Source organism: Tenrec ecaudatus, chromosome 10 (assembly GCF_050624435.1).
Source record: "Tenrec ecaudatus isolate mTenEca1 chromosome 10, mTenEca1.hap1, whole genome shotgun sequence".
Taxonomy (NCBI): Eukaryota; Metazoa; Chordata; class Mammalia; order Afrosoricida; family Tenrecidae; genus Tenrec; species Tenrec ecaudatus.
In genome coordinates this window covers 76,993,101-77,013,545 of record NC_134539.1, presented here as the reverse complement: position 1 = coordinate 77,013,545, position 20,445 = coordinate 76,993,101, and the positions used below count along the sequence as shown (strand labels likewise).

Below are 20,445 nucleotides of genomic sequence, written 5' to 3'. Positions count from 1 at the left end.
TGATCAGCCAGTTCTTTGTTGGGCTCGAGGAGTACTGCACTCGATAGCTGCCTCCAGCACAGCGACCCCTAGACTTCTCCTAGGGGACCGACCGCCAAGGCAGGTCCGAAATCAGGAATTCCCTGTGTAGGGGCAGACAGGAGAACCACCAGGGGCGGATAAAGAGTCACAGCATTGCCACATGGGGATATTGGAGTCTAGTACCAAGCCAACCCACTGCCACCAAGTTGAGGCCAGTCATGGGGCAGACGGTGTACAACTGCAGCCTCATCCTTCAGCTGTAATGTGACCCACCAACCATGCGGGTAGCAGCCTCACACTTAACCCATTGGGCCGCCAGGGGTCCTTGAGAGAGAGATCAAAACCAAACTCAACTGCCATTGAGTCAATTCTGGCTCCTAGTGACCCTATGGACAGGGCAGAACTGCCCCTGGCACGTTTCCGACACTAACTATGGGAGAAAAAATCCTCGTCCTTGTCCAGCAAAGTAGCTGGTGGTTTTCATCTTTTGTAATTGCAGCGCAATGCGCAGGCACTACCCGACCTGGACTCAGGAGACAGTAAGTGCCCAGGACTCCACTGCTGGCGGAGAGACCTCCGGCGTTTCTGTGAGCGCTCCTGCAGTGCCCGGGACCAGCAGCTGGCCATAGGACGCCAGGGCTGCTTTATGCGCCTCTTCCACTCTTACGGAAGCTGACCCCTGGTGTAGGAATCCCTTAGGGACCATATGTTTGTATCATGGAAAAGGTTTTGTTTTCTGTTTTGCTCAGACAGTATTTGATAGTAGCAATAGCCCATTTAGCAAGAGATTCTTTTGTGTTTGTGTTAACATCGGGATGAACAGATCACTAGACTTGTAGTGGGGGAGTGTGTGCTTTATTTTCGTCAATTTGGTAAGCAAGGCGTTTGGGGATATTGGGTCCAAGATTGCCCTGCGGGTGCCACATTTTATATCCTTCTACAGGGGAAATGTACTGTGAGGGTGCGGACTTCTCTTTCAGTAGCTTAGTGGGGAGAGCTGCTCTGCGGGGCAGAGGGTTTACATGCCTGCCAGCTTGCGAGAGAGAGCAAGAGTCAAGCATCTTTTAACCCTCAGCCAAGTGAGGAGGGTGTTTCCAGGAGCAGTGGTCCAGTTTGACTAGCAAGAAAGCAGCTGTGAGAGTAGGGACGGATGGCGTTTGAGAGCTGTTTGAGTGAACGCATGGGGAAGTGCTTCTGGGGTTTCTCTTGGGCTTAGAACTCCACTGTTGAGAAAGTTCTGTGAAGGTAGAAGAGGTAACAGAAAAACAAGCCAGCCACTCAGCCTCATCTGGCCCTCGGCCTGCCATCTGCCTCATCTGCAGGGGGACAGAGGGCTAACTGCAGCTCTGGGTGCCAGCATGAGCACCCAGGGCTGTCACCTCCCTCTCCCACTCAGGGGAGCGCTATCCCTGGATGGCCTCTCTTACATTCTCCAGAAACGACTTAGGCCTTGCCTCTGTTTTCTAGAAGGCCATGACCTCTAGTGTCGTGCACGTTGATGGGTAGATTCTTCCCAAGGAAGGGAGCTAGTCTGAACCCTTTATGGGAAGTAACATTCCTGAGGCTTTCCAACACCACACACACATGCCCAAGTCTGCACTGGTTTCTTCCTAATAAGTCTGACCAGTAGGTCCTGGCACTGAGAGCACCTGAATGAATTCTGATCAAGGCCAATGACTGCAGAGTCTGAGATGCTGTGTCCTGGTCACACTTGAGCCGAAGCTGAGCCGTAGGAGAGCGGTGCCTCTGGGAGGGCTAGTTGTGTACAGCTGTGCTCCTGCTCCCACTGTGACTGGAGTGCCTTCCAGGTGCACAGCTTCTCCCTCCTTCCAGCCCTGACCTCCACGCAGGCCTCAGCGACCTGGCGCAACCTCTGCCTGAGGTGGCAGACGCGAGTGCAGTTGGCAGTAGTGCTGCCCCGCCCCTTCCATTACTCTCAACATCTTTGTGTCTGCCGTAAAGGTCAAAGAGGCTGACACATTTGGGGAACATGATTTACCCCAAAACATTTTGCAAGTTACCAAGTATTGGATGTAATTTTAGGAAGACCTCTGGCCAGTTTAATGGGACGGTTCGGTCATGGCCAGTGAAGCGCACTGGAGCAGACCTAAACACCTGTAAGTGGTCCGGAGCGGTGCTGGAGTGGGAACCATGACGGGGACTGGTCATGGCCTTAGGGAACTTCAGCCCCTAGGGGACTGATGCGAGGCATTGGCTGATGGGCAGGCCTGTGACGAGAGAGATACTCAAACCGGGCACACATTTGAAGTCCCCTGGCATCTTGGAGCTGGGGGCTGTTACGTTTAACTCAGCCGGTCAGGAGATGTGGTTGCTATGCAACAAACACCATGCTCCCTTGTTTTCCAAGAGGGAACTTAAGCTGTGAGCAGGGCTTCAGCCTGTGCTCTCCCCCATTCCAGTCAGCATTCTAGTTCACGCACCTTTTAAAGACGCGGTCCTCTTTGAAGCGGTCTTCTTCAGGCATGGCTGAATAGGGTCGAAGCCTGCCAGTTGTAATGATCAGACGTGGTAGCAGACTCTCCATCTGGCATCCTGTTCTTGAGGGTCTGAATTGGTTCTGCCATGCTAAGAAGTGGAGTGGGGAAGAAATGTTAGGTGTAGCTTCCAGAGCTGAGACGGTGGTGCTCGGAGACAGCGCTCAAGGCTGCCAGTAGCCTCTGCCGCCCCCTGCATCCACTCAGTGGGGAGAAACCTCGCTGCCGTTGAGTCCACTCTAAAGGCAGGAACACCGCCCCAGCTCAAGTGCCAGCCTCCCCGGGCAGGCAGTGGAGACAGAACAGCTGCCCCTGGAACGGGTTGGCAGCCTGAGAGGGCCACCTGCTCCATGCACAAAACCGCCTGGTCCCCCTCTAAGTAGCCCCATTACCCCCCTAGGCAGTCGTACTTGAATGCAGGAACAGGAAAACAGCACAGTCGGGGCTGGGGAGAGGTGTGCACCTGGAGAAGAGAGAGGTCCGGCATCTCACCTGATTGGGTCATCAAGACAGGCTTACAAGGGGAAGAAGGGTCCAGTTGGGCCCAGGCCCCCTCTAGACCTCACTTTCCCAGTTTGGTGGTGGTGACCATCTGTGCGACTCTAGAAGGCTGTCGTTGAGCCCGTGGAGCTCGAACTTAGACTGAAAATCACAGCGCAAGGCTTGGCGTAAGCTTTGTGTAGTGCCTTTCGCTGCTGTGCCCAGGGCATGGGGGCATGGTGATCTGGTACGTACTGCCGTTCAGATTCTGCTCTCCAGCTCTTGGGCCCCCTCCAGTATTGGCCCCAAACTAGGACACTCGGAGGTGATTGAGAAGCTGTGAAGTTGTTGAAGCAGCCCCTCCTGTGTCCCTGCTGGGGAGGCTCAAGGGTGTTAATCTCTCCTTGGTCTTGTTCTTTCTCACCGTTGCATGGTCTGAAAGTTCCACCACAAAGACCGTCAGTCCTTGGGCACCCCCACAAGGCCCAGCAGGCTTCCCTGCAGCCCTCAGCCAGGCCTTCCGCACCTGCCGGGCCACCCGCACCACCTCCTTTCTGAGTCATCTTTCTCGCCAGGTGCTATAACCATACATGACCCCGTTATGCCAGGCGTGTTTCTGCAAGGCTGTGCTGCTCTCTTCTGATGCGAGCATATGTGGAGATGCAGAGGGTTGCCTGTGCAGATGTTGAAAGGCTGGTGGTTCTCAGGGCATTCAGCTGCACCACCTCCTGTGTCGCAGTCTGGAGAAGGTCGCCTTAGAAGCAGGTCTGTGTGCATCCTTAGTGAGGGAACACGTATGATCCCTTCCTGGTGAGGTCCGGCCTGAGAAAGGAACCAGCCAGGAGGAAGTGATAGCAGCATCATCTCTGTTGAGACGTTCTGTGCTTTTACAACCCCAAATACAAAGCCACGGTGGGCTCCGCATTGGACTGCTAGCCCCAGGCATGGCAGTTTAAACCTGCCAGCTGGTCTACAGGAGAAAGATGAGGTTTTCTGCTCTCTGAAGACTTATCTAAACCAGTGGTTCTCAACCGTCCTAATGTCGTGACCCTTTCATAGAGTTCCCCATGTTGTGGTGACCCCTCCCCCAACCACAAAATTTTTTTCGCTGCTACTTCATCACTGTCATTTTGCTACTGTTATCAATCGGGCCACCCCTGTGAAAGGGTCATTTGGCCCCCAAAGGGGTCACGACCCACAGGTTGAGAACGGCTGCAACCCTAATGAGCAAGCAGCTCGACTTGCCCTACATCAAGTCATAGAGACGCTGTGAGTTGGAATTGACTTGCTGGTAGTGAGTTTCTTATAACAGCATCTGCAGGGATCTCTCAGTTTATGTAATCATGTGCTGTGTTCGGACAAGGAGAAACTTGTCTTAACTTTGCCAGAAATACAAATAACCTCTGAGTCCGAAGGCCTCTTACTTGAGCGAAGTCTGGATTCTCGGGGCAGCAGACGACTGCAGGTTGGGTGTAGCAGCAGCATGGCGGTAGAAGAAAGGGAGAGGTAGTTTCCTGTCCTCCACCCGCCCCCCAGCTACTGAGCCACATGGGCCAACTCTAGCTGGGCCGCGCCGCCCATTGTGAGGTGTAAGGTGGTCTCAGGGACACGGAGCGGCGGAGAACGGAAAGACCACGTGTCGTCGAGTAGAGTGGCTCCAGTTGCTCCGCGAGCAAGGGTCCGTCGGTGCCTCTGTTTCCTCAAGGGATGGGCTGGCCTGGGCCTGCTGGGTTTTGACACACTATTAATAATCTCCTTTGGTGGTGCCTCCTGCTGGAGCCGCCCGTTAATTTCCTTCAGAGAGTCGTTGAGCTTTTAATCTAAAGTCTGCCTGGCTTACATTTTGTTAGGCCAGAAGCTATCTCCTCCAGATCGCTTCCTCTCCTGGAGTGCTTGGGAGTCGCCCTGGTGAGAAGGACCGTCCTACATAGCCTCTCAGGATGTGTGAGGCCAGCCTTCCTCCCTCTTCAGCTGGCACTGTCGGGGACTGTCTCTGGGGCACCTGGTTCGTGCTGGGTACCCGCGGTCTGAAGATGAGACCACTGCCCACTCAGCCCGGCCGGAGCCTGGGTTTGCAGAAAGCAGTCGGTTCTTTGTCTCTCGTGGTCAAAGCCTCTTTGGCCCAGACGGCTCCTCTGGAGTGATCCAGTGTGGCTGGCTGTAAGAAATGTGTGTGGTGTGCAGCTGATTCACCTGCCTCTTCTCGGGGCTAATGATGGTACAGCTGTCGCTCTCAGCATCTCAGCGAGCACCTATGTGTGTGCGTCATAGCAGTGCTGCGGGCCCTGGCAAAAGGGGACCGTGTAATGGCTGTTAATGCTCATGGCGGGTATTGACTGAGGTGGGTGCATGTTTCCTTGATGACTGTTCTGGGAAACCAATAGTACTGGCCATACCGAGGCACACGGGGGTCACGTAATGTAGCCAAAATTGCATAGCCCTCAGGTTCCTGGGTAGCACGCAAATGGTTAAGTGCTGAACTGTGAACTGTACCCAGAAGCATGTCAGATGAGAGCTTCTGAAAGACTTCAGCCTTGAAAACCCCGTGTGGATCAGTCCTGTTTGCACACACGGGGCCAACTGGGTCAGGACTAAGCCGACACTGACTCGACAGCCATGACCACCACACACAGGTAGCAAGCGGCAGGTTGGTCCGACCCTAGATCTGCCTCGCCTTTATCTGCTTACTCCTAATCACCATGCTATACTGAGAAGGCCTTTCCGTTGTAAGACTCTGAACTCATTGTCCCTGTCTTTGCCCCTGTGTAGAGTGACAACATCGGGTGTGATGGAGAACATGAAGAAAGTCAAGAAGGTGACCAATGGGTCTGTGGAACCCCAGGGCAATTGGGAAGGCACAGCGTGACAGAGATGGCTTTGAAGATGGCGCTGTCCAAGAAAACGTTTAATTTATTAATAGTCCTATTGGGGAGCAAGAGCGGCTGGTACCTCCCCTTCAGTGGCACCCCAGAGCGCGTGGCTGGGAACAAAGCGCGTGGAAACCTCATTTTCCCCTCTCTTTCCTGGACCCTGGATCTGTCGCTGGCTACAGGCGGCTAGAATTCTCCTGCAGGTGGGCTTGGTGGTGAAGGAAATGTAGCGAGGAGGATAGAAGGAAGAACTTGTTTGTTTTTTAATTTTTATACTTCTGTTTTTAATGTTTTGGGAGCTCTTTAGCTGTATGCAGATGTGACCACGAGTGTCGCAGGCATGTCGGTGTTCACCGGGGCTGGGAGGGTACAGAACAGGCCTTGAGGAGGGGAGCAAATGTCAGTCATCTGAGGATGCAGAGACTCACAGAGTGCAGGGCACGGGCACTCACAAACAAATGAAATGAGATTCTCTTAGCAGAATAAGAATTACCTTTATTAAAACCTAGTTTCATTTGTAGAACGTACCCCGGGTTCCTGGTCCCGGGCAATACCCTGGACCTCTGGTCCAGATTCCAGGAGTGGCCGGGACCCAGCAGCTGAGAGAGAGCCCAGTGGCCATCTTTCCAGGAAGGACGCTAGCACCTGTGTCTGTGACATCACCATCAGGGTCACAGGCCTGTTGGTGACACAGCCCAGTTGGTGAAAATTTGTTTTCCGAATTAAGACGTATTCTGTGTTTCCCAGTGGATGAAAAGAAATGTATTTTTAAATTCAAAAGCTGTTGTGTACGAGTCCCCTATGCCCTTTGCCTTCCTGGCTGTCCAGGGCCGCGCTGTTTCTCATTTCCCTCCCTGCACCTCGGGTGCTCGTGGGGTCAGAACGGGGAGGGATTTTGCTCATCTCAGGAGCCGCTGGGGGCAGAAGGCATAGTGTTCACCCAACTTCTTAAAAGCAGGCAAGCCATCATCATTAGAAAGCCTCTCCTGTAAGCCAAGTGGGATATCTAAATAGATTAATTAAACAGACCTGGTTTCTATATTACGAAATTGTGTGTGTGACGCAATGAGTGGAATGAAGCAGAGGTTTTCTCTCAGGGACTTTTAGATGGTGAGCTCGTTCACAGACACTCACAGTGAGGTGCCCCTCCCGAATCCCAGAGGGCGGGGTGTTGAACCCGTCATTGGAGTGGGAGCAAGCTCGGAGCTGTGAGGCCGAGGGCGCATGCCAGCGCTTGGTGCTCCTTTCCCATTGTACTTTTGGTAGCGCAGACCCAAGGTGAGGCCAAGCCATGACCCTCTCGGGAACACTGAATGCCAGCTCAGCGGGGGTGCTGCAAGTGCCCAAGTGTGTCCGAGGCTAGAGTCTACCCTTGGAGGGCTTCTCATTGAGATGGGGGCCTCCTGGGGAGCCCATGGTGACAGCTTGTGGTTGGAAAGGTCGATCAGAAACCACAGGGTAGGTTTCCTCCGGCAAACAGCTGTTTGCCCCTCCTCTGCCCCTGCCATTTTCACGTCAGGTGCCCCACGAGGGAGGAGTGGTCTCTGTGCACGGTGACCGGCTGTGGGTGTTCTGTCCAGCCCCGCTTCTCTGCTGGACTGAGCCCCGATGAGAGCAGGCCCCTTCCTCGGCCACACGGGTCGGTCGCTTCCCCGTAGAGATTGTAAGAAAGGGTTCCAAAGGGCAAATAATCATTTACTCTTACTGTAAGGGCCTTCGCTCATTTACTTCTCTTCGAAGTTAACTGGAAGAGCTATGTCACTCCAGAAATGTGTCTCATGTACGGCCCCCCAGCTCTCCTGGGTCCTTCCCAAAGTGGGACGCGTGCACTGCTGCTCCTGCAAGCAGGTGTTGACTGAGAGAAGGCTTCTTGGCGAGAGCAGAGAGTGTGCTGAGACCTTACTAGAAAGGTCTCCGTGACGGTGCCCTCGTTTCCCGCGCCTGTGTTTTAAAGCAGAGCCACTTAGCCAGTGACAGGAGCGAAGGCTGTGGGTGTGGGTGGACCAGCACTGCCTTCCCAACTGGCCGGCTCCATTCCCTGCCCCCGTCACTGGCAGCCGGTCTCCTTCAGTGCAGGAGCTTCTGTATGGCACAGGGCATCTTTCAAAACCCCGGAAGAGAGCCTCCCGGCTGGTCCGCAGAAGGGAAGGGCTATGTTGCTGCAGCTTCCAGCCCTGCACATAAAGCTGTAAAAGTGTTTGGAAATAGAGGCCCGCCACCGTCTGCCTAACAGCAGGCGCGACGTCCTGTATCACAGCGGGCAGAAGGGTTGGAGTCAGCCTGGGGCTGTTAGTGTGGCTCCAGGTTGGGAGAAGCGGTGGTTCAAGTTTGTAAAAAGGACTTCAGTTTCCTTTCTGCTGAGTAGACAGATGGCTCTCCTTTGTCTCCATCCCATGATGCCTGTGGCCCACCACTCAGCTCTGTCTCGAGTCAGGATGACTGATGAGGGCCCAAAGCCAACTAGTCGACCAGCTAGCCGGCCTTGCAGCCATGACAGTGCAGCGTCGGAATGGTGGCGCCCGTCAGTGTGTCAGGGCTGGTGCTCATCGCCGCAGAGACGGGGGTATTTGTAGCTCTGCTTTGTACTCCGCCTCCCTGGTTCTGCCTGCTGCCTACGTAAAATACCCAGGCTGCCTCTGAGGACGCTCCGTGGACGGGAAGTGCTGTTGGCTGTGCACACTGGAGGCAGCAAGTCCTTTCAGGTAGGGGAGTGTGTGTGCCGGGAAAGGATTTTCCCGACAAGAACCTCGGACCATCTCTTTGTCCTGGTCGTCGGCAGTAGCCATGAACTCAGCCAGCTTGCTTTTTGGTCCCTGGCTGCTTTAGAATGGTGGCGGCATTGCCTTTTACACTGTGGATTGTGACTCCGCAGGGTGACAGTCCCCTGTAAGTAGATGCTGGCTCCTGTGTAAACGGGGCTTTCGCAGACCATGGCCCGAGTCAGTTCAGTGTGCTTTCATAAAGCCACCATAGAGCAAAATGTCCACATCTTTTTTTCACTAGGCGTGTCCAGCCTGCCTAGGCTGCACAAGACATTAATCATAGGCCACTTCCAGCGACCGTTAAGATGAGATTTCCGCTCCCATCTAGGATCTCATCAGCACCGCTGCGCTCTCCCCCTTCCTCCCCCTCCTCTGCCCTGTGCTGTGCTCATTGATGGAGACCCACGCAGGCTGGGGCTGGGAGTGCAGGCCAGAGGCTTTGGCGCACTGCAGCGTTTTCTCCTGGCAGTTGGGGAAGGAGGCATTTTCTCAGCTAAAGAGAATGTGTCAGAAGAGAGCCCCTGCTCGTGCGGTATTTTGTCAAGGCTTTGGACTGTGCAGGACGTCCTTTCCCAACAGGAAATGTACACACTTAGAGGGCCTACTACAAGGGACTGGCCCCTGACAGTACCCAGAAAGAAGACACCAGACTCTTGGTTGAATTTGTGAGTGGTGGTTTGGCCACACCCCCAGCCTAGGACACTTTTGACAGTGATGAGAGGGTGGACCTTGCTGCACACGCTCATCAGAACCTCAGCACCCCTCCTGCCCAACCCACTCCTTCCTGCCCTTAGCCACACTCCATACCTCACCCCTCTGCGTTTCTCTGCCTACCCTGGCGTCTGATGAAGATGCCCGGCCGAGTACACCGAACGAGCCTAGGGTGCTGCTGCCCTTTTCCTCCCCACCGGGATCCGGGAGCTAATGACTCTGTGAGACTTTGATTCAGTACCTCTTGGTGTACATCAGAAAGGTATTCATCTGGAACATGCCAAATGCTCTGAAAGATCTGCGCTATAACCCCGTTTTCCCAGGAGTATTTTGGCAGGGACTCTTTAAAAGATAGCCACCTGAGCCGATGCTAATACCTGTTGCCACCTGCAATGTAGTTATTGATCAGCAAGCCAAAAGCTCCAAATTCCCCAGGAGCCTCCTGTGTACCCAACAGTGCCCTGTGCCTCTCAGCATGCTGTGTGCCTGGCCAAGCAGTTGCTCTCTGGGTGGCCCTTGGCTCAGACAGGGCCAGGCCTGTCCCGGGGACGAGGAAGACCAGCATACTGGCAGAGTGGGGCACAGGAGCTTGGAGGCAGGAATTGGGGACCCGCTGGAATGCTGGTACACTCCTGCAGACAAGCCCTTGGGAAGGGAGCTTTCTGGATGGTGTCAGTAATGGTCAAAGTCACCCCCGGGCAGTGGGTTTGGGGTTTTGCAGTGCGCAGCCCGGTCTGATCAGGCGGGGTGGAGGGGATGTGAGGCTGGCTGCCTTAGTATGTAAGGGACTATTAACAGAAGGTTCTGAGACTCCTGTCCACAGAAGTTTACTTGAAGTAGCTTTGTGGACTGTGATTGGATTTGCCTAGTCATGTGACCTCAGAAGCTGGCAGGCTTATACTTAATCCAAAAGCAAGAGTCATTCGGAGGAGGGCTGGCAGGTCTATAAAGGCCACCTTGCGTTCCAGGGTGGGTTGGGCTGCGCACAGGCTTTTCTGTATTTTTAACACCGAGTATCATTGAAAGTATTTCTGTAAGCAGAGGACCAGTGGAGATGAGGGTGCTGTGAGGGTGCCTTTTGCTGTGAAGGCAAAAGTGTGAAATAAAGATTCTCTGTCAGAAATGTGTGTTTGTGATCTTCGGGAGGCACCGGCTCCTCAGCGGGTTCTCTCCTTTACCTCCCTCTCATAATTTTGTCTTGGTGAGTTTTACTCATTCAATTAGTTTAACTGCCTCCCACCCACTCCCACTGACAATGAGACGCCTACCAGAGAAGTCCCAGGGCCCTTAGCAGCTCTGTGGAAACCCGGGCCCGCTTATCGATGTCCTGCCTGTCGGGGAGGGGAGGGGGGGAGCTCCTCTCCAACAGAACATGAGTGCTGCTGCCGTTTAAGGGGGTGGCAGCGGAGACTCGGTCAGAGCCCAGGCTGACAGGCGTACATGCACCTCCTCCTCACGCCCCTTCTGGAAGTCGTCCAGCCACTAGTGCAAGCTGCGCCCTGCTCCGTGGGAGTCCTGGAAACCCAGAAGTGTAGGCTCAAAGCCATTTGAGGAGGCCTCCGGTCCCAAACCCCTCATTTACTAAGTATGTTTTAAACTCACATGTAATTTGCTGGAAGTCCACCCTTTTTAAAAGTATCATCCCTTGGGTTGTGACAGACAAACACGCCGTTCTAGAGCCGCCATCACAGCCATGAGGGAGCATTTCCATTGGGCCCTTCCACCTGAAATGGACAGCCACTGGCAGATGATGGCTCCACCCCAAGCTAGCCCCCCCCCCCCCGGGGCCTCCCCGGATGCCTCCCTCCCACTGCCCCCCCCTGTGTGGGCGCTTTGTGTCCGACTGTCTTCATGCAGCACGTCTTTGTGATTATTTCAGTCAAACCCCTGACTTAAAGCTACCGAAATGAGGGCTATGGGCTCCGCTCACCCAGCTAATGAGCGTCAAAGCTGGATCGGAACTCCTGACTGCTGACGGGAGCTGAAGGGTTGACCCAGTGCGTGGCCCAGGCATGGTTCACAAGAAATGGTGCTTTCCGTCGCTACTGTTCTGTTGACCACGTCACAGGAGTTGGGAATGTATTAGGCAGCCCTGGGTCAGCATCGACTCGAGGGCAGTGAGTTGGTTTATGGTGTTTGGTGCTATTTGCTGGTCTCGCGGCAGCTCCTTTGTTCCCCACGGCCAGGCTATAGCTTTCCCAGTTCAGGTTGTCCAGGCTGCTTTCGCAGAACCAGGCACCTTAAGACGTGGGCTTTGAGTTAAAAGGCCCTCCCTGAGTGGCCATCCAGGATCAACTTAGTGGCTGCAGCTTGTCTGGAGCAACCTGGTATGAGAACCAGAGACAAAGGAGATAGGAGTCCTGCAGACCAAGCCCACAACAACCACAGCCTCTTTCTGAGACCCGAAGAACTAGGTGGTGTCCAACTCCCATGGCTGACCGTTCTGACCAGACACGATGGAAGGTCCCGAGAAGAAAGGGAGAGAAGTGCAGGCCAGCACTCAACAAACATGCTTTCCTGAGAGCAAACCTGCTGCATTGGTAACGGTGAGAGGAGTCCCACGGCTGTCCCATTAAGGTACGGCGCCCTTTTAACCAGGACCAAGGCCCTAGTAGCCTGGCTTATAAACTAAATAAGCCATGGGAGGACCATACCCCCTGAAGCAGTCAGCTCTACGAGACCAGGTGGTCAGCATTTACCGAAAGCAAAGGTAAACCGTCAAGGTGGGGCCAGGGAGCTAGGTGAGTGGACATAACCAACAATGGAAATAGCGAGGAGGCTGACATGGTGCGAAAATGGCGATCAACTCAACACTAAATAAAATGTCCTTAAACAGGAACCTAAAATAATACAGTAGCGAACGACCCGGCCTGTGCGTGCTGCAGCGTCACTGCCCAGCTGTCGGCCAGTGCCCTGCAGACGAGAGCTCTGAGGTGAGTGCATCAGGCTGGGCTTCCCTTCTGGGCTGGTGCCAGGATGTTCCCTGCCTTCCCTTCTCCAGCTTCCCATGGTACGGAATCCAGAAACACCAGCCAGCTGGGAACTCCCAAGGTGAGGCGGAGGAGGCTGGCCTGACCTGTTGGCCCCCAAATGGGGGTCTTGTCAATGGCCCGTTGTTGGGTTTACTGAGTGCGTGCCCTGCCAGCAGGGGCAGGCTGGCATGGTGAGTGAACCATGACTGGTGCTTTGACCTCTGTAAGATGGGCGCAGGCTGTGAGGAATGGGGGCTCACAGCCATTGGGTAACAGTGGTAAAGAAGGCACCACAAATGACATTCCAAAGGGCCCTCAAATCCGAGTGGTCAGCAACCCCGTCTCAGCAGTGGAGGAACAATTCTCAATAGAGTCTAGTGGGCAAAATTTAATGTGCAGAAATAGCAGTTCAAAACCACCAGGGAGAAAGGATGCTTTCAACTCCCATATAGTTTCAGTCTCAGAAACCCACAGGGGCGGCTCTACCCTTTCCAGTAGGGTTGCAATGAGTCGGAATCTACTTGATGGCTGTAAGGGTTTGGTTTGGTTTTGAGTAGTGAAATGCTGGGGCTTTCTGGTTTCTCTGAATAAAAACAGCTTATCAAGATACCACTTGCTGCTTCCAGGTGGGGTGGGGGGAGCTGACTTCAGCACCCTTGCTGAGTGCCTACTGTGGGCTGCATCGTTGGTGCAGCTGCGTTTGGGTGTGCAGCTTCTGCCAGGAATCTGTCAGGTCTGCAGATGGATGGCCGTGCACCTCAGGCTGTGAGTGGCGTGCTGATGGCCTCTCTCCCGCTGCACCAGCCAGGACTGTGGACTTCCAGCTGCAGCCCAAGGGCCAGGCAGCCAGGTCCGTTCCTGGCTCTCATTGTCAACCCACTGCAGGTGGGCGTTTCTGAGAATTGGACCTGAGCCCCAGGGCACTGGGCTTTCCATCCCTCTTGCAGAGAAGCTTGCTCAGCAGAACAGGGTCTTAAGGGATCAGTTTGATCTGCCTAAGGCTATGCCTTCTCTCTGTTCTTCCCCAACCGTTTGCCAGGGGGATGCTGGCCTTCCTAAAACTAAACTATCCCCAAAGCCAAGCGTAGGGCCCCTTCGTCAGCCACTGCAGTTTACGTACCTAGAAATAACAGCATCTCAGCATACACACTGCTGAGGACTGGAAACTCATCCACACACTAGGGTTTTCAGGGTTGCAGTGTAAAATTAATTAGTAGTGTGTGGCTTCAGGCACGATGAGCAGGGATGAGGACCCTTTGTGAGGAGAGGAAAGGGCCCCAGGGAGCGGTTGGGCATTCTGCACATGCTCCTCAGAGCACCTGGTTTTCTGACCCCCTTCCCTCCCATTTGCTCAAGGACATTGCCCAATCACTGAATAACCCTGCAACATCCCCCTCCCGCCCAAAAATAACCCCCACAAATTCTGAGCAGCTTCACCTCCACGAGATTCCACCCATCACCAGCTTTCGGCAATATCCCAGGTTGGCCTTATCTTCCAGCCACCCCAGCTCACCCCAGTGGGTTACACAGGGCCGTGTTCTGGGCCAGAGGCGCCTGCAACCCTCGAGCACCTGACTTGTGGCAACATCTGCCGGAGTGTCAAAACAGTGTCGTGGGGGACTCGGTGACCGAGGGGGACTCAGGCCTTTAACCGTTGTCTCCCACTTGCACCACGTGGTTATGACCTCTCGGTGTCAGCAGCTTGCGACCCTTGGGCCACTTCTCCCCCCACCCCCGGGCTCCCATGACATTGCACTGGCAGCACCCACCTCGTACTCTTACCCACCAGACAAATGACGAGTGGATACACATTGGGCTGCTAACGAGGTCAGCATTTCAGAACCACCAACTGCTCCAAGGAAGAAAGAGGAGGCTTTCCACTCCTGTACGGCACTACAGTCTCGGGAACGCACAGGGCCGTCCTCCCTCGTAATGGGTCCCAGGAGTTGGCCGTGACTTTGGCTTTTCCAGTTTGGTGGGCTTTCCTTTCTCTGTTTGACCACGGTCTGCCTTCCCTTCCCCCTTCTTTTAGTGAACTACCTAGGGCACGCTCCCAGCCTGTGCCCTTGGGCATGCTACAGCAGGGCCCCGCTTCTGCTGGCAAATCACCATGTCCTTTCCTTGGATGTCGTCTTCTCCCTGCCCCTCAACCCACGCTTGTCATTCAGATTCGTCCTCTCTCTCAATTGACGGAAGTGCAAATGTTCTACTTTGGGAAATAGAAAATGTTGCTGAGGGAAATGAAAGAAGACGTAACTAAACGGAGGGAGCACTTGCCACCAAGAGTTTCCACCCCCGGCCAGCCCTGTGTGTATCAGAATGGAACCAGGCTCCACAGGGCTTTCAAAGGCTCGTCTCTGACAGCAGATCACCAGGCCTTTCTTAGGCCTGCCACCTACGCACCTCACCTGGATGGCCCAACCGGGCCTGCCAGTCAATCGCCTGGTCTTCAGTCTGAACTCACCTCCAGCCTCTTTGGCACACTTCAATCAGAGTGACCTTTGAGAAATTCTTGTCCCCTGGCTCAAACATCGAGATAAAACAGTGAGCCAGGAGGAATCAGGATCAATCAAGAAAAATCGATTGTAAAAATATTGTACCAAAACCAGGTGGGCGGTTTGGGTCGGGGATGGGATTGTATTTCTGTCCACTTGCAATGAGCAAACCACAGATGAGACTTAAAAGAATTCCATGCAGGATAACATCAAAAAGAAGGAATCACTTGGGAATAACTGTAACCGATGCATGAAAGTTCTTTGAAAAATAGGAAACATGGTTGAAGGACATGAAAGACAAATAAATAGAGAAACCAGTTGGCCTCTAGTCAATTCCTCTCTTTTTCTTTCTTTATTTTTTGCCATAAAGTCAGTTTCAACTTGGGATCTCCCCTGAATGTGTCCAGTTGAACCGTGCCTGGGGCTCTCAGCAGCTGATTTTGGGGAAGGTGGACACCAGGCCTTTTTTCCGTGGCACCTCTCTAAAATCAAACCAAACTCACTACCATTAAGTCAATGCCGACTCATGGGGACCCGATAGGACAGCACAGAACTGCCTCAGGAAGTTTCTGAGGCTAGCTCTTCATGGGAGTAGAAAGCTCCATCTTTCTCCTGCTAAATGGCTGGTGGTTTCAAACTGCTGACTCTTGCAGTCGACAGCCCAGTGGGTAACCGCTACACCAGAGCTCCTCGGTGGTACCTTTGGCTGGACTAGAACTGCCAACCTTTGGGTTAGCAACCACTCGCATGAATTGTTGGTAGTATCTCCACTGGGCTGGAGATACTAAAGATGATAACCAATGCAGGCAAGGATGTGGTGAGACTGAAACCCTCCTTTCCTGGTGGCAATGCCAAATGGTGCCGCAGCTTTGGAAACAGTTTTGCCAAAGATTAAGCATCGAGTTTCCATACGATTGCACAATTGGACTGTGAGGTGTACTAAAACTAAGCCCGTTCCACCTCACGGTGACCCTATCAAGCACAGCTGCTTAAACTGGGGGTTGTGACCCCACGTGGGGTCATGGAACGGAATGTGAGGGTCACTAAAAATTTGGCAACAGGAAGAGGTTTCTGAATGCGCAAGGACTAACACCCCAGATGAAATGCGTCCGGAATCCGTGGGGTTTCTAGCAGCATTTCCCCGGTTGCAACTTCCTCGAGGGATCACAGGTAAGGAGTGGGAGATGTTTGAGAAGCCTGCAGGATATAGAACAGAGTTACTAGAACTGTGCCTTAGAGTTTCCAAGACTAACTCCGCAGGGGCAGACAGCCTCATCTTTCTGCAGCTGAGTGGCTGGTAGGTTTGAACTGCTGACCTTGCTGTTAACAGCCCAATGCTTAGCCCACTGCTGAAACCTGCCCACACAAAGACATTTACATCAATGCACATAGCAGCATTAATTAGTCATCAGAGCTGATAAGTGGAAACAACCCAAATGTCTACCAACAGATGGAATGGGTAAATACATGCTATCTCCATACACTGGCATGTTATTTGGCAATAAAAAGAAATAACGTTCTGATTACAAGCTACAACATGGATGAGTCTTGCAAACAGTAGGCTAAGCCAAAGAAGCTAGGGCCCAGAAAGCCCACACAGCCTATATGATTCCATTTATATGTGTCCAGAACAGGCCAATCTATTCAGATAGAAAGTAGGGCTGTGGTTGTTGAGGGGTGCGGGCATCGGGAGGGAATAGGGATGGGAAAATGCTAATGAGGACAGGTTTCTTTTTGTGGTGATGCCTGTACAGCTATGAATATTTAAAAGTCATTGAAAGGTACCTATCAAAGGGGTGAATTGTATGGTGAATGAATTCTGTCTCAGTAGAGCTGTTACCAAAACAAACACATGCAAAAATTAACAAGCAGTTTGTTAGTAGGTGGCGGTGCTTCACAAGCTAATGGAAAACTTCTAGCTTGTAATTGCATTTTTCCATGAGCTTTTTGAAGCATCTGATACTCATTCCATACTCCTAATTGCCTGAACGTGGCTGATTACCCATCCCCAACCAAGATTACTGGGGGTAGGGCCTGGGCATCGGGTAACTGTCTTTAAAGTTCCTGCCGGCTTACCCTTTTGCCAACTACTGGATTCTGACTCAGGACAGTAGGGTCCTGCAGGGGACCGTCAGAGGGTTTCCAGGCTATAAGTCTCCACAGAAGCACACTGCTAATGTTTTTCTTCCTCGGAGCAGCTGGCAGGCGCCCATGGCCAACCTTTCCACTCACAGCCACCGGGACTTCTGCTAAAGCCTCGTGGGAGCTTCTCCTGTGCCCAGTTGACCTCATGGGTTCCCAGTGACATGCAACCAATGTCCCCTCACTGCAGCCATGCAGGACGTGCCTGTCGCCTTCCCCAGGCTGCCATCTCTACGGGAGCAGACTCCTCTCCTTTTCTGGCCGAGCAGTGGCCGAGTTTCAATCTCTCACCTCGCTGTTGGCAGGGGCGTGTGTAGCCACTGCGCCACCGGGGCTCTCTGCTCTAATGAGTGAAGGACCCGAGTTGAAAGGCGTGTGACAGCCCAGAGCTGGCACAGCCAACCCAGGTGAGAGAGCAGTCCGGGATGGCTTCATGGAAGAAGCACTGCCGGAGCCAACCTGTGTACAGTGAGTTAGCTAGGGAGGGGTTGGTGGTGGGCAGGTATGGAGTAGAGGGACAGTGGGCACATTTGGACAGCTCAGTAGAGCTGGAACCATGAAAGCAGGCAAGGGCCTGGTTAGGAGGTGTCCCTCTAGTGGGGGGGGGGGGAGTTCCTGGGAGGTCAGACGGTTGGCAGCACCCGGTGTAAGCACCCAAGTGTTGAGGGCTAGCAGCACAGTGGAATGGTGCAGGGCCTCCTTGGGCTGTCTCTCTGGCCTCATCCTCCTTTTCCCTTGTCCAGCTAGAACCTCAGATACCTGATCTTCCGCTCCAGACTTGAACCTTGATTGCTTTAAACCAGTTACATAAGCCTCAGACCCTATGATTGGTTCAGGAGTAAACAGAGGACCCCATTCAGGCCAATCAGGACCAACGAGAGGCAATCCTGGCAGCTTGACTGGTGAGGTGGGTGGGGAGGGACTCACAGTCCACTAGCGATGAAAGAGGAGAGGTGAATCCTGGCGGCTGCCTGCAGCCAAGTTGGAGAGCCTGAGGATTGAGGAAGCAGAGCCAGAAACCGGGAGAGGAAAAGCAGATCACGTAGGAAAGCCTTGATCCCTGAATCAAGCCTTACCTGAAGGCATACTATTGGACTGGAGTTCGTTGAGTCCATTAATTCCCCTTTCCCCCTTTAGCCACTTAGGCCCAGGTTTTCTCTTACTGTAAGTGTTTCAGCAGCTAAACCTGACTGAGGAAGAGACAGCGTAAGAGAGCACTGGGCGTCCACAGCCTTCCCCAAGGGTCTGGGAAGGCTCCCTAGAAACTGCTGGGACAGAATCCTTTCAGAGGATTTCAGTTTGCGCCATAGGGAGTGTGTAAGCCCAGAAGAGGAGGCTGCGTTGGATTTGCTCGTCTTTTACCTTGTTCCACAGATGACGTATCCAGTCCAGAGTGGGCAGAGGACCTGCCCTGGGCACATGGCAAGAAGTGAGTATATTAACTACTCACTAGACCCCAGCCCCCAGTGCTTGCTCCTGGGCCAACGGCTCTGCGGCTTGACTGGAAGCAGCATCCTTAATCCAGCTGACTTTGTCATTTGATTTATGAGCCCCTTACACACACACACACACACACACACACACACACATCATCGAGTGCCCATTCTGCCCCTTTGCCTGTGTGGCTTTTCCACGGGGCTCCAACCTCTCTGCTGGCGGTGGCGTAGCAAGGCCCTCCACAGTGACTGCATCGATTTTTAATCATGTTTTACTTCCATGTAATGAGTCTCGACGGGCTCTTCCGAACCACTCAATGTTGAGGACCCAGAGCCCGTGCGCTGGAGTTATTCAGACAGAATTATTAATAAGCCTCTATTTGCTCCTCCAGAGGGCCCTGCAGGGAGCTTTGCTGGTACAGCACAATGGGGAAGAATTGAGGGCCTCCCCCGGCCCACTATCCGTACCAGTTCCCGCGGCTGCCAGGCTAAGGGCTGCCCCTCGCCCTCCAGGCTGTAGTAACTGCCATGACCAGCTGCCCTCCCTTCCATGCCACCTCACGGTTGGGTTCCAGAGAACAGCTTGTTAATGTGAAAGTTGTGTTTTTTTTTAAAATGGGGGATGACTACTTAACCATGGACTTGCCAAATGTCATCGTCGCCTAACTTCCAAAGGACATCATCGCACAACTTGCAGTCGCTGAGAAGCATGGCCCAGTCCAGGTGACACATTAGGCATCGCCTTGTGCCTGAGCCCGGGTTACTGTCAGATGTACGTCATTAATGCACAGAGCGGTTGAACGGTAGCTTTCTTGCCTACCGTCGTAGATGCTGGAAAATGCCATGGTTGCTCAGTGAAGACTGGCTCGCTGGGCCTTTCCTCTAGGCGCCTTTGGTTGGATGGGAACACCTCATCTTTCAGTTAACAGCTGCCCAGATGTCTGCACTACCCAGGGACTCTGGGTGGTAAGCACTGACCTTTAAACAGTGCCCCCAAGCCACCCGCCCATGAACCCAAAAAACAAATTCACTGCCATCGAATCAGTTCCTGACTCATAGTGACCCTACAGGACAGGGTAGACCAGCCCTTGTGGGTTTCCGAGATGACAGCTCTTGACAGAAATAGAAAGCCCCTTTTTTCTCCCGTGAAGCAGCTGGTGGTTTAGAACTGCTGACTTTCTTGATGGCAGTCCAATGCATAACCACTACGCCAAGCCCAAGCAACACCAGTCCCTTGCCTCTAATTGGCTAATGTCCTTTCCCCAGGCCTCCATGCCACCAGGGCAGGGGCCGCAGTCAGCCTGGTGCTGGTCCTTCAGGTGGGGCCAGGGGGAGTGGGTGGTAACTCCTAGGTGGGCAGGAGGTGGGAGAGAGGCTGCTCCCTCTACAGCCGCCGCTCCATATTGTAACCTGGTGGCAGGCTGACTGGCAGGTCATGGATGGGGCCACCAGCTTAGAACGCCTTTTGAATGCAGAGGGAGGGCGACTTTTAGGAGTGCTGGGGGTTAAGCCCCAAGGTCAGTGTTTGGAACCCACCCAGTGACTCCAGACCTGTCAGCCGGCTCCAGTGACGACAATGGTGGTGGTGGTGGGTGCCCAACAGAAGGGAATGCTGTCTGGCTCCGCGCGGCCCTCACGGTTGTCGCCACGTTTGAATCCATTGTTGCAGCCACTGTGAGGTCCCTCGCGTTTTCTCTGACCTTGGACTCTGTCAAGCATGATGTCCTTCTCCTGGGACTGCTCCCTCCTGCAACACGATGACCAGGAAGACCGGCAGGGGTGCTTCTGAAGAGACTGGCCAGCGGAAACCTGAGTGGCCGTGGGATGTTGTCTGTAAAGACTACAGTCTAAGAAACCCTATGAAGCGGTTTCACAGTCACCGGGTGGCGCTGCCAGCAGGGACACCTCACAGACATACCACGTCAGCACCATCATGGCAGATAGAGAAGGCATCTAAGGTGAGGGCTGCCCCCAGGCCCGGCGTGGGCCACCGAGTCTGCGAAAGATGGACCCAGAACTCGCTGCTTCTGATCTCTTAGCCCAGCGCCCTCCACATACCCT

General features: G+C 53.7%; 1 protein-coding gene across 1 annotated transcript in view; it reads left to right on the top strand.

The window, feature by feature from the left end:
- Positions 1 to 10,462, top strand: part of GPR107 (G protein-coupled receptor 107) — a 97,264-nt gene extending 86,802 nt beyond the window's left edge. The window contains exon 18 of the mRNA XM_075560636.1: positions 5,766 to 10,462. Coding sequence (XP_075416751.1) covers positions 5,766 to 5,862 — 97 coding nt within the window. The 3' untranslated portion in view covers positions 5,863 to 10,462. The remainder of the gene's footprint in view (positions 1 to 5,765) is intronic.
- Positions 10,463 to 20,445: the final 9,983 nt, after the last annotated feature.